This window comes from Cantharellus anzutake (genome assembly GCF_015039405.1).
Source record: "Cantharellus anzutake strain C23 chromosome Unknown EI90scaffold_3, whole genome shotgun sequence".
In the NCBI taxonomy this organism is placed as follows: domain Eukaryota; kingdom Fungi; phylum Basidiomycota; class Agaricomycetes; order Cantharellales; family Hydnaceae; genus Cantharellus; species Cantharellus anzutake.
This window is the reverse complement of record NW_024066953.1, coordinates 1671427-1687064: the sequence shown is the minus strand read 5'-3', so window position 1 is coordinate 1687064 and position 15638 is coordinate 1671427. Positions and strand designations below refer to the sequence as shown.

Sequence of the window (15638 nt, the reverse complement as noted above, 5' to 3'; positions counted from 1 at the left end):
CGAGTCCTCTACTAAAAAGAAGGATATGCGTGGGCAAAAGTGGGGGGGTTCAACATTCCGTGAGTGTGTGTGCGAAGCGAGCAATGGTAAGGAATTGGAATCTCCAATATGGAGAGATCGAATGTTAACCCAAAAAGGTCTAGATTCAATATCAATCATTGATTCATTGTAGGAAGAAGATGAGAATGGAAATAGGACGGCGGGCTGCGCCGATGATGCCCACAAGTTCTGGGAAATGGTGGAAATGGTTAAAATCCGGGGTTGGGATCCGAGGACACCAGGGAGATTGGAACGCGGGGAGGATAGAAGGTTTAGCATGATCCTTAGTCCGTGGTAATGTGTATGAGGCTTGCATATGTCACGATCGCGTGCAATCGCAGGGTAGAAGCGGATCAACCTTCGTAGAACCGCATGAATCCTCCTGCCCATAAGTCGCAATCGCGATCGCGACCCAGATCCCACGATCTAGCCCACTATGCCACCTGCGCAGTGACGCCTGAGATCTGGCCACGAAAAAAGAAACACCCAAAACCAGGGCCACTTTCCACCAGGCGCTTTGGATGACAACTCACTCAATAATCCACGTTCACGCCAGCATCTCCTCTGTATGCCTCTTTCGTCCCACTCGCACCCACCTCAGCCCTTGCAAACTCCCAAAGCAGACTCTTCGCAAACCCAACCATGTGCGGCACATGATCGCCTGACATAACAGGCCAATACCATCCGGCCACTTCAGGCTCTTCTTCGCCTCCTGTTGATACCGCTGTCGCATTTCCTCCATCTTCCTCCATCTCACCTTCTTCCGCTTCTTCCGCTTCTCCTTCCTCCTTTCCCCCCGATCCAGTATCAAGGGGTGTCGAAGCTAGGGAAGAAGGGGAAAATGGAGATGTAGCGGATGCAGAGGTAGAACCGGTAGCCGATGACGAGGCAGGACCGAAAGTAGAAGTAGATGATGATGAAATTGGGTCCTCCTTTGCACATGCCGCAAGAGAGACACACATCCCCTCACGAATCCCAAACCGACACTCAAGGCACCTTCCCCAGGTAACAGGGAAGAACTTGCCCATCGTCTTCCCATTCAACATCGCGTGAGCGTCCGCAAACCCTTTTGCGCTCCGATGTGTATGCCGAAGTAAATCCCAAACTTCAGGTAACGGGGGCGGTCTTGGCTGTTGAGTGCTCCCATGTTGGGATTGTTGGGGATGATGGAGATATGAAGGTTGTGAAGGTGCGTGTGGGTTGGGTGTTCCATGCGATGGGTGGGATGATATGGAGGAAGATGCGTGGTGACCCACGACGGAAGGGGATGGTGAGGATGTGGAAGAAGATGCACGAGGCGATGGTTCGGGGGAGATAAGAGGTGGTGTTGGGTGGTTTGGCGTGCCACCATGTGCCGCCGAGGATGGCGGTACAAGGCCCATGGAAGTCGTGGAAGACATGACGCTATAGGGTGGCGGTGGAACACTAGGTGGCGCAGGGGACGTCGACGTTAATTGATCCATTCGCCTGCTCATATCTCTAAAATTAATGCTAGATGTGCGTGAGTACACGCTCGCCTGTACGAGATGTCTGTCATGGATGAAAGAACGCAAATCAGATAAGAACGCCATCAGAAACAAGGACGAAACCAGGGGAGTAACGCGGACAATTGATGCTCCGGAGGGTTGAGCAATGCCACTCTCCGCTCCACCAATCGCAGTATACGTACATCCCCCGAACCCAATTAAGGGCAGACAACAAGCGAAAGGAGTGGGACTTACATTAATCCGACCATCAACCGTTGTCGATCCGTCGTCGCATGATCCTGCCACCGACTCATGCAAACATTCATCAAGCCATGAAACGTAAGCCAACTGTTAACGTTCACCCTTCCGTTCATCACGTCCGTGATATACACCTGATACACAAACTCGATGAGACCTTCCGTCATCTCGAGTAAGCCTATCAGTATCGATCGAGGACTCGTCCGCTCCTTGACACGTTTCTCGCCGGATCGTTTCAGGAGCCGGGCGCGTGCTGTGTATCTATCGCAACGGAAGTAGTGAGGGGGGGGGGGCGATGAGGAGAGTCAGTTTCAAAATATGGACGCATGCATGGACAAGTGAAGTCATTTGAATATATGAGGGAATGAGGAGTATAAAAATAAGGTTCGGGTGAGTTGGATAAATAATATCCATGCCAACCAACACCCCGGAGGGGGCAAGTCGGAATCCCGCGGGAAAGGAGTATCCCAGAAAGGGGATAAATGGGGCAAACGGCTAAAGGGATAAAGGAAAAATACCACATACTCTGAAGATAGCGCATTTAACTCGGAGTGTGTCCGTGTGCGGCGTTGCCTGTGGGGGACGGTCAAGCTAGCGCCGACTGTCCCCTTATTCTGGTGTTGATGTTGTGTTTGAGGCGGCGGCGGTGCACTAGTATTTGGAGCCGCGGGCGGAGGAGATCGTTTTAGGGTTGAAACGGCGGTGGAAGCGGAAGCAATGGAATGGGATGAGTACACAGGCGTGGACGAGCGTTGTGCTGAGAGTTGGGTAGGGGTATGACGATTGGGGATAGGCCCCGAAGGAGAAGCAGAGCCGGAAGGCACATGCGGTCCGGCCGGTGTAGTCAGGGCATTGGTGGCTGCACTCGGAGATGAGAGCTTGCCCTTCTTGCTCGCCGGCGCCTCGGGCTCTCCGTCGCGCTTTCGCTTGAGACTGAATGACGCAGGGGAAGAGGATCTGGATGGTGGAGGCGAAGGCGTCACCGAGGGAGAGAGTGGCCTTGGGAGGTCACTCAATCGCTATTGAGTGTGAACGTGCGCGCATGGATTGTAATTACAAGGCTCAGTGTCGTCAGGACCAAGCGAGGAACATGGTTTATCTTACTGTGAGCCTTCTTTTTAGATTATTGGATGACTGAGGAGGTCGTCTAAAGGATGAGCGATAGTGAGCGATCTCTGTAGCTGAAAGCGTGCTTGCCACTGGAGGGAGCAGGGGGCTATGATTGGGATAGGATAAGTACCTTTTCTTTGTTGGACGGGTACGCATTGCCTGTGAGGTGGTGACGGAAGTGACAGGCATGGAACGGTGCAGCAGGAGAGAGCAAGGGAGCAGAGAAGGTACGGGATGGGACCTGCTGATTAGTACAAAGTATTGCAATTAGAGGAGATCGGCCTTGCACGCTCGCACGGCTTCTTCCTTACAATTCACTTGTTGAAATTCTACCAAATTATCGCCTCACACACGCCTTCCCTCTCCTCCCTCTTCCCTTGACCACAAATGTATCTTTCTCTTCTGTCACTCTCCATCCGACCGACTCATCTTTCCCAGTCAGTTTTGCCCGCATAGCAGCAAAATGATGAATTGTTGTCCCGGAGAAATATCCTGTCCCTTGGGTCCTCCCACGTCCGGCAGTCTACCCAGAAAAGCAAAATCCCAAACAAACAAACCAAAAGAAAAAAAAGTCCGCAATGAAACAAAAAGAAAGCGATCTGAAGTTTGACCGAATGGGTTCGGAACTGGACTTGGACGAGGTTTTTGGATCGGTCAATCAACTCAATCCCGTCACCAACCCGACACCATTTTGATGGTGGCTGGGAAGGCCGTATCCATTCTTCGCCATCACCGCTGCACGTCTTTCTCCTTACATATTGGTAATTCGTCCATCACCTCTCCAACAATTTACCTAATATTCTGGGTTCACATCTGATGATCCAAACCATCCATCCAAGTCTCGACTCATCTCAGGATTCTTTATATTCAAATAATTGCATATGGACACTCATTTCCGCAGACTGTTTACTCTTTAGCGGAAATTCCATCAACTGGCGCTCGCACAGCGCATATGGAATTCGATGCGTACAACTGATTGCAGTGCAATTGCAATGCCTCACTCTACGCGACACGCATATCTATCCGGATCCATTGTCGCTAATGCAGGGCAGGTAGCAATAAGTAACTCGCACACGCTTCAACCCTATGCATACTGAATTCATTCCCTGATCAAGTTCCACGGTAAATGAAATAGCATATTAAATGCTAAAGTCCAAGGTGATCGCAGTTCTTTAACTCTTTACGTTTAGCGTTGATCTTCTGGCCAGCGCAATTGCAAGCCATGCATGTACTCGTAGGACGCATGATCTTTTTCACGAGAGTCACTGTGGCCGAACCGATCGATGAGCTTTTGGTAAGGATTCGTATAGACTTGAACAGTTCGCATCAGGATCACAGATTACAATCAATATGCAGGACCTACTTTCCCTCTCATGCACATGACGCAGCCCCACCTTGTACACTCGCTTATTGATCAAACATATCAATCCGTTGAACGTTTGAGCGCTTGTGCCCGCGCGCCTCCAACAGCCCTCGCTTGCTGCTGCAACTCTAGCGACGATGCGAGGCAGCGGGCCAATCTATCCCATCGGTCAATTAAACTAAACGAGTTGTACCCCCCCCCCTCCGGATCCACTGTACCCAATAGGAAGGTGCTCGCATCCAAGTGCCGACAAAACATTCATATCCATAATTAGAGAAACCTATCAGCCACTCATTTTGGACCACCCTTGTTTCGGCCTCACGCCTGACCTGGCCTCACCCAACCGTGTGTACGACGCACACGTACAGCTGACCCTCCACCACGCGCACGGTACTCGATCTGCCTTGGCCCTATCTAAGATATTGGACAACCACCGCATCACTTGTGCCACAATTTCCTGGCTAAATGCCCGCAAGTAACCCGCAAGCCACCCGAGGCTAATCAGTGCAGGCACCATAGAACCGGTCCCCACACTCACGTTATATCCGATTGTCACCTGAGGGACCTACTGTGCCGCACAGGATAATGAGGGTACCCCAGCTGCGCCAGTACTGCTGGAGCTGAATCTGATCTTGAGCGATGTGATATACTTGCGCATTACATTATCCCATTAGTCCCCATTTGGATACGTCCTGGAGGTCGCCGAGGTGAACGTTATCCGTACATAGATAGTCATTTTTACTCACGCATCTTCACAAGCGCGGTTTTATATATATAAGCAATTAACACTACCAAACGAACACATAGGATCAAAGGCTCAACTTTCTGGCCAAACAGTACTAGCAAGTCCAACCCGCGTTACATCGAAAGTTACCCATGATCCGATGATGCACTTTTAACCAAAATGCAATCACTGTAAATACTTTCCATTACGTCCCCACAATTGCGACCATGTGTGCAGATGCGAGAGCAATCAGCGCATGTGTTCAAGTTGGGAAAGAAAAAAGAAATGCATGAATCTATCTAAATCCGATTCCAAACTTTCACCGAAGACAAAAAAAAAAATAACCGCGAGTTCTCAGTGATGTCCGCGGATCTTGGTCAAGTTATTGTTCAATATTGGCCACAAGTGCCTCGATCCCATTATGAAAAGTGCATGTGTTCCCAAAACCAAAAGATTAAAAAGCTGCGCTGCGCATGCAAGGCGCATGCAACGAGTCACTAGCTAACAGCATCACGCAAAAGTGAGACCTAGCCATATCGGAACATCTTCCTTGTCGAGTTGGCTCGATCGGGAAACAATCAATCAATCAATAGCCGGCCTTTCTGCCAAAAAAAAAAAAGTTCCCGATACCGGCCAATTCCAGTAGCGCAAAAGGAGTGTATAACGCATCATACATTAGTCACGCCAAGTCACACAACGCATCATGATATTTCGTCACATTTGTTGAATAAGCGGGGCGAATGTCAAGTGGCCTGAACGGTAAAGGGGACCACCCCAGCAATCATTACACATGTGATGTGTAGGGCGGGCGATAGCAAATGCGATCCATTAGGGCAGGAGCAAGGGCCGCGGAACCGATCGGGATTAAATGGAGATAAGGTTGATCAGAACTAAAACGATCAGTTTTGATCTTCTAGCCTCGCTTTAGGAACAAAAAGGGACGGGTGCAAAAAGGGGAAGGGTCGCCGCTGCCGCGGAGGGTTTGGTGGTTGACAATGTGTTGGTGTGGAACGTTGGGCTACGCAATGGCTCATGCACAAGATACCCTGAGCAGATTGAAAGTGAAGCTCCCCATTAGCTGGAACAGAAGGGTCATCGCGGGCCTGATCAGACCATTAGGTTCACTGGTGCCAGTCACGCCTCAGGGGTTTTCATCCAAGCAGCCATGGGAATTGATCGGAACGAGGCGGAAAACGAATCCACAAGACAACAACCGCGCTCGGCGTGTGTTTGTCAAATCATTCGCAGGCAGACGACTTGATCGGGCTACGACCAGTTTGTATCGGATCGAGACTGGCACAAGAATCACCATCACCATGCCAGGCCAGAAAGCATCCTGTCCGTCTCTGTACCCACGAGTAGGATTGCACATCCTTGCTGATTAGATGTAGTTCGCGAAGTAGATTTCCATCTCCCACCCGTGAAATGAGATCGTGGTGGTATAGTTGCGACCAGAAGAACCCTCAGTCCATCGCTACAGTAAGAGTTTTGCGTTTCACTCCGAAGTATATAAACGATCCTCTTCAGCCATGTCAGTCGGATTGTCACAGCGAGCGGAGGCCCCGCACAGGCCCACTCAGGTTGGAGTAACCTGAAGCTAAAATAGCCGACTTTCACCTGAGGCTAGGCTCACTCAGCAATACAGTCTTCTGGGCAACTAAAGGTCTTGTCCCAACAGTGACCATAGCCCAGTCCTTGAGACGCACAGCGGACGACCCTCAGAAGCGCTCAGAAGCAGTTGTTTTCATAGGTGATCGGTCGAAACGCTTCAGTTAAGGCAACCTTTACTCAAAGGGCCTCACCGCGCTGGTTTTAAGAGCAGGACCAGTGTTCACGAGACACTTCGTAGTTGTAGGGCCCAGAGCGGGGTCTGCTCTCATAGGGCTCCCGCGGCGAAGCTTGGCTGACCTACTAATGACCCATGATACCGAGGAAGGATGTTGTCGGTGGTTGCCGTCAGTTCAGAGACGGGGCGGAAGATGCCTTGATGGAGTGACTGTGACGTCTGGGTTCAACGAACCAAGGTGACATTAGAAGGGCGTCTGGACAGGTGGACTTGAACATACCCCGAGCTCTGGAAGCACGCGATCCATCACTTACATCCGTATTTCATGAATTAGTCCGCCGCCGCAATGGAAAACTTCGTCGGCCAGTGGATGGCATCCCGCTTGAATTCATCTGCCTTTCCCTTCATCTGCGAAGTCTTCTGTCTGTCGCTCGTACTACCAAAATGTTTGCGCGCTTTCTACTAAAGCCGGAGCGTTCATGGGTGTGGAGGGTGTCGCGAGAGAGCTATGTCCCTGATATACCACCCATTCACGAAAGACCTTACGGAACGGCAGCATGCCGTGCTGAATTTTGGGAATGCATGCCAGGTATGGTACTAAGTATCTTTTTCACCCGGAAATTCTCTCTGATGAGGTGCCTCAAAGCGAGCCGGCGCTTGCGGAGGCGTTGGTGCAGAAGATGTCGTGACTACCTGTATGTCTTTTTTGGGTGGCTTCTCGTATTTTGCGCTAAACATTCATCTAGTCCGCATTCTGGGTTTTGTGATCTATTCGTCGACCGAGAGGATATATAAATACACATTGTACCTGGCAGAACGCAATGACAATTTTTCGAAGAACACTCTCCAGATGGCTATGGACCAAGAACAATTTGTCTTGTGGATGAGCTTGAAGATTTGAGAATCAAGTTAAACCCACTAACTGACGTAGAATGGGGAGTAATTGTTTCAAGACGTCTCGCTGACTGCAAGGCGCTAGAAATGGTGCGTCTTCATCTGTGTTGCCGCTGGTGACGCATTCTCAGCATGCAGGATTACGTGACAGCTGGTGCCAGCTGCAAGTAGATGAACACGACAAGGAACTATGTGCTCTCAAACAAGAACGTGCGCCTATTTGTTCCATGATCACGCATCCTGTTTTACTTTCGATTATTGACGGCCAATCTAAGATTCGGGAACGGCTGAAGGGGTTGGGCTTCTACGAAGAGATGTTAAAGGATCATGTAATCTCGTAGATCCCAGGAGCAAATCGAAGCAAGCCTTAACAGAAAGCGGTTCGCTAACTTACTATCTTAAGCTACAATTGTCTTAGCTTCGGCCATTGATAACTTCATCCAGAATGGCTTGCGATGAAGGGAGATGCTCTCAATGTTGCTAGAGACAAATAACAAAGGGCTTTACTGAACAACGCACAATACAGAGAGTAACATTGCATGCTACGAGTGCCGTTCTCCAGGAGATGAAGTCTGGCTGACCCCTAAGCAATTCCCTGATCTTCCAGTTGTAAAGGTTGGCACTGCTTTCTCCAGATATTGCGAATGCTGAAGATCCGATTTCCCAAGGACATCGTTCACGCTGTCGTGGAGTTCAGCTTTGATCGTCTTGTACGAGTCGATGGTGACCCTAAGGATGACGATGCTACCTTATCATTAACATCCCGGTTTCAGCTGCTTGCTAGCGAGTATCCCCGCGATGCCACGTAAAGCTTTTCTCTTAAGTCCCCCAGCATCTGCGCCTTTCCACACCGGAAAGTACCTTCGCTTTAGCTTGTGTGAATTTTTCCTTTCCTGGAGATACCGCGGCTGGTAATTTGGCTCATATGGGATCAGCTCCCCTTCGCACAACAAAAGCTTTTGATGACTGGTTGTTCGCTGCCTTCCCTTCACGTGCCATCAGCCACATTATCGGATGCGGTGGATGGGACTCCAGTAAAATGACACTCGCTGAACTGGAGCAGGAAGATATACGGGTCCAGTGTACCTTATGTCCGGGAACTAATGGTGCCATGAATGACATGGCGACAAAGTGTGAGCTGCACTGTTTCACGATCTTCCTTCCCCTGATTTCTCGTATCGAAAGTCTATCACAACATACCAACTCAGCTTCTGCAGATTGGAGAATCCTCCCCGCTGCCCAGAAGCAACGCTACATCCTGGAAGTCGAGATTCCCGAATCAGAACGAGTGAAATCAACGTTCGGGTACATACTGCACAGCGCCAGAGCTTGGACCTGTCTGCTTTGTAACGGGTTATCCATTCGGAGGAGACCATCCGGACAATTTACCTTGGCCCAAACAGCACGCGTACCATTGTAATCGAACCTACAACTTCATACTCCACCCCCGAAAGAGTACAAAATCTACATAACATACGTTTCGGGGATTATTTCATCGAGACTGCCATCGTTACACTGAGCTCCCATCTCTGATCCCGTGGAATGAGAACTTTAGCCGCGTGGTTTGCACTTGAAGAAATATAGTTACGACCAGAGGGATTCCCAGCCCTTGGCTGTTGTGTTTAGCGGTGACGGCCTTGTCTTTCAGTCTCAAGTGTATGAACGATCTTCTCAGTGGGAACTGCGCTGGCTAATGAAGGTTTCTGCGCAAGCCAAGTGACATGAAACTAAAATAGCATGGTACGATATAGGCCGAAGTGTTTCGAGCCTGGTGGGTGGTAGGGACGGGCCAATCACAAACCCGGCCGAGAATAAAAGGTAACGTAAGGCTTCGTTCAGTACGAAGAAAAAACACTTAAGGCAACGCTGGGTTGTGGACTTCTGGTGTTTCTCACTGATCAGTGCGGTATAGCCCTCTTCCCGCTAAAGAGGCCATCGGTTCCCGGAAATTGCCTTGATATCAATTTTTGATATACATCAATTCAGAGTCTAACTGGCTTAGGCTCGCATCACACTAATACGATATATGGAAGGCACCAGGACAGGTGTAAGAGGTGAATTTTCAATGCCTCCCAAGCTTTAGAATCATGCAATCCATTTGTATTTCATTAATCAGTCGTCCGCCGTACTGGAAAACTGCGTCAGTTAGTAGACGGCATCCCGCTTGAACTCATCACAGAGGCGCGTGCATGAAGTTGGGCGGTGCACCGTGAGCTTATCGTATTTGACAGATCTGCTGTTTCCTTCATCCACGGAGCCTCCTATCTCTTGCTCGTGCTGCCAAAATGTTCGCGCGTCTTCTATTAAAGCCTCAGCGTTCATGGGTGTGGCGGGTGTCATGAGAGAACCACACCCCTGACCTACCGCTCATTCACGAAGACCTTACGGAACAGCAGTATGCTGTGCTGGCTTTTGGGACTGTGTGCCAGGTACGGTGTTATCTATTTCTCCATGTTTCGTTCTCTGATGGGCTGGGTCTTTAAGAGATGCGGTGTCACAACGACTCTCAGAGTGCTGTGGTGCCTGCGGAGGCGTTGGTGCAGAAAGTGCCAAGGCCAACTGTATGTTGCTTTTATGAAGCTTTCCATATTCCACGCTGAACATCCAATGCAGTCCACATTCTGGGTTTTGTGAGCTATACATCGGTAGATACACCAGGAAGCATGAAGAATCGAGCCGGTTGGTTTTGCACCAAGAAACAATGAAACGTGAGTGGAGCCCACTCAAACTGCATCCGGCAGAACACGACGATAATGCCTCGAAGGGCACCTCGCAAATGTCACCATTTGTCCTGTGGATGAGTTTGAGGATCTGAAAATTAAGTTGAACACACTGAGTGACGTGGAATGGGATGGATTTGTTTCAAGAAGTCTCGCTGAGCGGGAGGCGTTGGAAGTGGTGCGCCTCCATTCCATTTTACTTGAACTCTACTGGTGACACATTTTCAATTCAGCACGCAAAATCATGCGATGACTGGTGTCAGCTGCGAGTGCATGAACGTGGCAAGGAACTGTGTAGTCTCAAACAAGGACGTCTTGTATCGTGAGCCAATATGTTCCATGATTAAGTATTGGTTTTGCTTTCGCTTACTGACGCGCCAACCTAGGATTCGGGAACGGCTCAAGGGATTGGGTTTCTGTGATGCAGTGCTGGCGGATGATGTAATCTTGCGGATCCCAGGGGCGAATCGAGGCAAGCCACTAACAGAAAGAGGTTCGTTAACTTACTGACTTATCTCGCCTTCGCCCACTGATGGCTCCGCCCAGAATGGCTTGCAATGAAGGACAAAGCTTTCGATGCTGCTACGAATCAAGTGACACTTGTAAAGTCCTTGACTAGAACGCGCACGGAAAAGATAATAGCGAAAGAATACACCGCATGGTATGGGTCCTGTTCCTCGGGCGATGAGTCTGGCCAACCCCTGTGCAATTCCTCCATCTCTCGGTCGTAAAGGTTATTGCTGACTTCTTCACATGCCGCAAATGCTGAAAGTCCAATTTCCTAAGGACGCTGTTCGCGCTGTGGAGCTCGATTTTGATCGTCTTCGAACGGATGGGGACCCTAGGGATAGTCATGATTCCCTATCTTCTTTGATATCCCAGTTTCAGCTACTCGCTAGCGAGTATTCCCGCGATGTCATGCAAAAGCTTTTCTCTAAAGTTCCCAATCACCTGCGTCGTTCTACGCCGGAAAGTACTTTAGCGTTGGCTTGCGTGGCTTTTGAGCTTTCTGGGGGAAACGCTTGGAGGATAGCTCATCTGGGGTCGGCTCTCCTCTGTAAAGTATTGGATATTGACGACTGGACGTTCGCCGCTTCTGCTTCGGGCGTCATCAGCGATGTCATCAGGCGTAGTGGATGGGATCCCAGCCAAATGACACTCGCTGAACTAGAGCGGGAAAATATACGTATTCAGTGTGCTTCCTGTGTGGGAACTGATGGCACCATGCCGACAATGACATGGCGAGGAAGTGTGGGTTGTACCGTTCGTACGATCTTCTGTCCCCTGACATTTCGTATCGAGGTCCATCACTTCCGTGAGAAACATTCGCATGTATCTCCTGCAGATTGGAGGATCCTCTTTGGTACCGAAAAAGAACGCTACATCATGGAAGTCGAGACACCGGAATTGAAACGAAAGAATTTAAGATACGATTGGACCTGTCTGCTTTGTCGCGATATTTTATCCGGGTGGTCCTATTCGGAGAGGGCTATGCTCCTACACATTGCCCACGCGTTCGTTCATTTTTTTCGTCTTATTACCGTGAATGACGGATGTATCAAAGACACTCTTCAACTCGAACCAACTTGCAAAGGTGCTACATGCAGGATTTGGATCTAGCCCCAGAAACAAATGTCTCGGCCCTCTGGAACCCGGACTCATAACTCATCGGGGTGCCACATTGTTAATATCTGTTACTTGCACTTGCGAAGCCCCACCTCCAGTCAGGTTCTTCCGCTTCCGTGCATGTTCTCCCGGAGATAGCTCCCCCGGCCCTGTAGACTCATATTCTTAACCCTCTGCTACGTGTTTATTATCTATTACAAAGGTTTATCTCCGAGGAAATCTCCCTTCTTTTGTGCTAGCGCGCACATCCGCATACAATTCAGTCTTGCACTCCTCAGAAACACATGCTGGTCCGCAATCAAATTGGAGCGTTTGACGCATATGTTTCTTCAGCTACCCGGGCAATTTTGACTTGGCCCAAACAAGGCGTGTATCTTTCCGACCGAATTGTGAGATTTTAGCCTGAAATGTGGCGACTTACTCGACATGATAGGTGGGTATCAAAAAGTTTCGAGAGTAAGATGAGCTTGGGTGGGTTGCGATACAAAACATTGGACTTCTAATACTTCTTGAGTGACGAGGACGCTCCGCCAAAGCAAGCTTAAACTTTAAACTTTAAACTCTGCGAAATGAGGATGATCACCTATGACACCATAATTAGCTTTTCGTTTTCTGTTGACCATGTAACACAACCGACTGAGACATTTTACGCTAAACCCCCGCCCTCCAATAAAACCTCAATTACTTTCCAAGCAAGTACTGCAATGGTACAAATGCTAGTCCCAAAACCATTAGCAGTGTACAGACCGTAGACGAATATATATGCTCTAGGGGCACTTGGTGCCGTCAGCAAATTCACCCAAGGTCCAATTGCCCCTATGTCATGGTAAGTTAAGACTACGATTGCGAAACATCGAGGTCAACAATGCGTCGCTTCCGTTCCACTGGCTCAGCCTTTGAGCAGCCAATCAAAAAGCCTTCAGTCAAAGAGGACTTATTATTACATGTAGGAGGATTGGATACAATATCGTACATACATCTCGAGCAGCCTCACATCCAAGCGAATCCACAACGCACACCTTGCGTCATTCATCGCCACTGCCCTCTTCGTAGCTACCCATCTTCAACCACAGACCACCCTCGGCGTAAAGCGTAACATGAGACCTAGGCCAAATCTTCTCCTTAATGTGTCTCCTATTCAAGATTGCCGGCCTCTGAGCCCAATGATCGTATCGTGGAAGTGAACCGTTGGGTTGGGCTTCGGGTGTAAGTTGGATCGTCGAGAACGTTTGAAGGAGACGAATGATCATGAAGGACGCTTCGTTGTATGCGAATTGTTGTCCTAGACAAATGCGTGGGCCGGCTGGAGGACGGGAAGAAAAGAAAGGATGATATGAGTGAAGCCTTGACAAAAATGAGTGGAGCAAAACCGGGGACATGGAATTACCGTTGAAAGGTAAGAAAATGAAAGGGTTTTCGGTGACCCTACGAAGGCGATCGTCGAGCCACCTTTCAGGATCGAACTCCAATGCATCATCACCCCAAAGAGACTTGGCACGATGCATGGTTACGATACCATAGCTAACCCTATCCCGATATACAGTAAGCAATGGTGGGATTAAGGGGTTGGATATACATACGTAGTGTTTGGGGGGACATAGTACCTTGTTCCGTCTGGTGATGTGAGTATGTCCTCCTCGATAGCATACCGAAGGTCAAACGGGACGGGAGGGAAAAGTCTCAGAGTTTCTGATAGATAAGTTCGTGACTTAGAGAGCATTTAGTACAGATTGGGCAAGACAAACCGTACCGTTCAGAACAGCCCGCAAGTACTTCATCAAGCGAATGTCATCGAACGTGGGTATCTTCTGATGACCGATCGTACGATTGATCTCTTCTTTAAGTTTCTCCAGGACATGGGGGTGTTGGGAGAGCATGTATATGACGAAGGTGAGAAGGCATGCGGTCTGCATATAAATAAAAATGAATATCGATCCGAGATTCCAAGAACTTACTGTATCTCGGCCTGCTATAAGCATGTTCATGATAGAATCGCGAATGATTTTGCGGTCTAGGAAGTCAATCAATAACTTTAGACTCGCTCCAAATTAGTCTAAGTGCGTTCCTGCTCACCCTTCGTCTGAGTAATCATATGCATCAGGAAATTCGTATCCTCATCAATGCCTTCCCCTCCCTTATTCCCAACTCTCTCCAACGCATCCTCCAAAATAGGATCCAAAAATTCATGAATATCCCTCATATGCGGAAGACTCTTATCGCCCCAAAATTCTGTCAATTTCCATATCTTACCCATCCGAATTCGAAGTGAGATGATGATCTGGCTCTGCACAAATGCTTTGACAAACTTGTATGCCGAAGGTCCATGTAGAACTCCGACTTTCTCCGGAGTCGAAGTCGGAATGGACACCGGGACAATACCACCGGGTTCCAAAAATACGTCACTTGTACTTTCCACACTCCTCCCAAATAAAAACTCCGTGGCAGAATCCAGTGTAAACCTAGCCATCACATCTTGAAAATCAATCGGTGCTCCGGCGTCAAAACGTTCCTTCATTTTAACAAAAGTTGTAGTAGAATGTCGCTCAAAGATAGAGAATGAGTGATCGATGATGCGTTCGCGGGAGAAGAAAGGTCTTGCGAGGGTGCGGTGGAATTTCCAGAGGTCCCCATCAGCGTTGAAGACACCCGAGCCTAAGACGCTGCCAGTTGCTTCGCCAAATTCTTCGTTGCCTTTTTCATACTGTAAATAGAAATATAGTGTCACCTCAATGGTCAGTTACAATAGTTGAGTGATGAAGCGGACCCACATTAGGGAAGTTTGTAGCGAGGATTTGCTTCACGTATTGAGGCTCGAAAGTGAGTATCTAAATAAACCCCTCATTAGCATGCATCTAGATTTAATGTGAAACGGGTCTATGAAACACGAAGAGCCTACGTTCTCCTCCCATAAGACTCTGACCCTAATCGTATCCCACCCATTCATCACGAGCTCCTCAAATGCATCCCCCACATACTCCGTTTCAAACGCCTTCATTAGCTTATATAATAAATCGATACTTCCAGGCCATTTGCCCTCGACAAGAGGGATTTCTTTGACGGAAAGTCGGTATGCTCGATAGGTATTTACCGAGAAATACCACTTGCGCCTCAAGTACATCGATAATGGGCCAAAAACGACCTTCGAGGTGATATGTCAGTCCAGTCGACAAATGCTGGGACGGGGCGATTTACGCACCAACAACGCCGTCTTGATCCATCCATTGTCCAGCACAGAGCCGCGAGAAGGCGCCCAGAGTTTGAGGGCCAAATAAAGCAAGATTGGAACGAGGCAGAGTTTAGGGATAAGCCGAGCTAAAAGCTCCAGACCTGGGGCACGGCGCATCGTCGTTAAGCGAGGCTGGGGGAGTGCCCTCCAACGCAATGGTCTTGCCACGTATGGATTCCGTACAAGGCAATCCGGCTCCTACCCAATCTTTTCCGAATTTCCGAAGTTGCGGATGAACTTCGGAAATTCGGGAAAGACCAGGAGTCTGGGATACTACAGACGGATCGAGTGAAAACTTAATGGGATTGCACTGTGGACTGTCATTGGCATCATTCTTTCTTCATTCTCTCCCAAGTAACGAAGAGCGTCAGAGTTCTGAGGGCCATGGAGAACCTCCGCTCTCCCAGAGCGCTGAGAAAATGTCAC

The 15638-nt window shown here is 49.1% G+C and overlaps 5 protein-coding genes across 5 annotated transcripts; 2 read left to right on the top strand and 3 right to left on the bottom strand.

Annotated features, from left to right (window-relative positions):
* Positions 1 to 463: 463 nt before the first annotated feature.
* On the bottom strand, positions 464 to 2283 carry EI90DRAFT_1318376 (uncharacterized protein). The gene is made up of 2 exons (XM_039051663.1): positions 1761 to 2283; positions 464 to 1569 (listed from the first exon to the last, which is right to left on the bottom strand). Exons 1-2 carry the CDS (start codon positions 1928 to 1930, stop codon positions 573 to 575), a joined length of 1167 nt encoding a protein of 388 aa, XP_038922871.1. The 5' UTR covers positions 1931 to 2283; the 3' UTR covers positions 464 to 572.
* A 2165-nt stretch (positions 2284 to 4448) lies between these two features.
* Positions 4449 to 4908, bottom strand: EI90DRAFT_3032527 (uncharacterized protein). The gene has a single exon (XM_039058395.1). The coding sequence runs from the start codon at positions 4751 to 4753 to the stop codon at positions 4520 to 4522; it is 234 nt and encodes a 77-aa protein (XP_038922870.1). The 5' UTR covers positions 4754 to 4908; the 3' UTR covers positions 4449 to 4519.
* Positions 4909 to 7092: 2184 nt separating this feature from the next.
* EI90DRAFT_3285320 (uncharacterized protein) lies at positions 7093 to 9309 on the top strand. The gene is made up of 6 exons (XM_039066964.1): positions 7093 to 7335; positions 7585 to 7730; positions 7772 to 7969; positions 8276 to 8445; positions 8643 to 8773; positions 8858 to 9309. Exons 1-6 carry the CDS (start codon positions 7191 to 7193, stop codon positions 9058 to 9060), a joined length of 993 nt encoding a protein of 330 aa, XP_038922869.1. The 5' UTR covers positions 7093 to 7190; the 3' UTR covers positions 9061 to 9309.
* Positions 9310 to 10126: 817 nt separating this feature from the next.
* Positions 10127 to 12024, top strand: EI90DRAFT_3011742 (uncharacterized protein; the record flags this gene model as incomplete). The annotated part of the gene is given in 10 exon segments (XM_039056506.1): positions 10127 to 10201; positions 10254 to 10270; positions 10290 to 10348; positions 10405 to 10538; positions 10594 to 10682; positions 10747 to 10853; positions 10907 to 11021; positions 11147 to 11210; positions 11243 to 11874; positions 11955 to 12024. The coding sequence occupies 10 exon segments, from the start codon at positions 10127 to 10129 to the stop codon at positions 12022 to 12024; spliced, it is 1362 nt and encodes a 453-aa protein (XP_038922868.1).
* Positions 12025 to 12972: 948 nt separating this feature from the next.
* Positions 12973 to 15470, bottom strand: EI90DRAFT_3032519 (cytochrome P450 monooxygenase pc-3). Its single transcript, XM_039058394.1, has 9 exons — positions 15183 to 15470; positions 14883 to 15125; positions 14755 to 14811; positions 14060 to 14687; positions 13942 to 13997; positions 13737 to 13893; positions 13567 to 13675; positions 13374 to 13513; positions 12973 to 13289 (listed from the first exon to the last, which is right to left on the bottom strand). Exons 1-9 carry the CDS (start codon positions 15327 to 15329, stop codon positions 13012 to 13014), a joined length of 1815 nt encoding a protein of 604 aa, XP_038922867.1. The 5' UTR covers positions 15330 to 15470; the 3' UTR covers positions 12973 to 13011.
* Between the last annotated feature and the right edge of the window lie 168 nt (positions 15471 to 15638).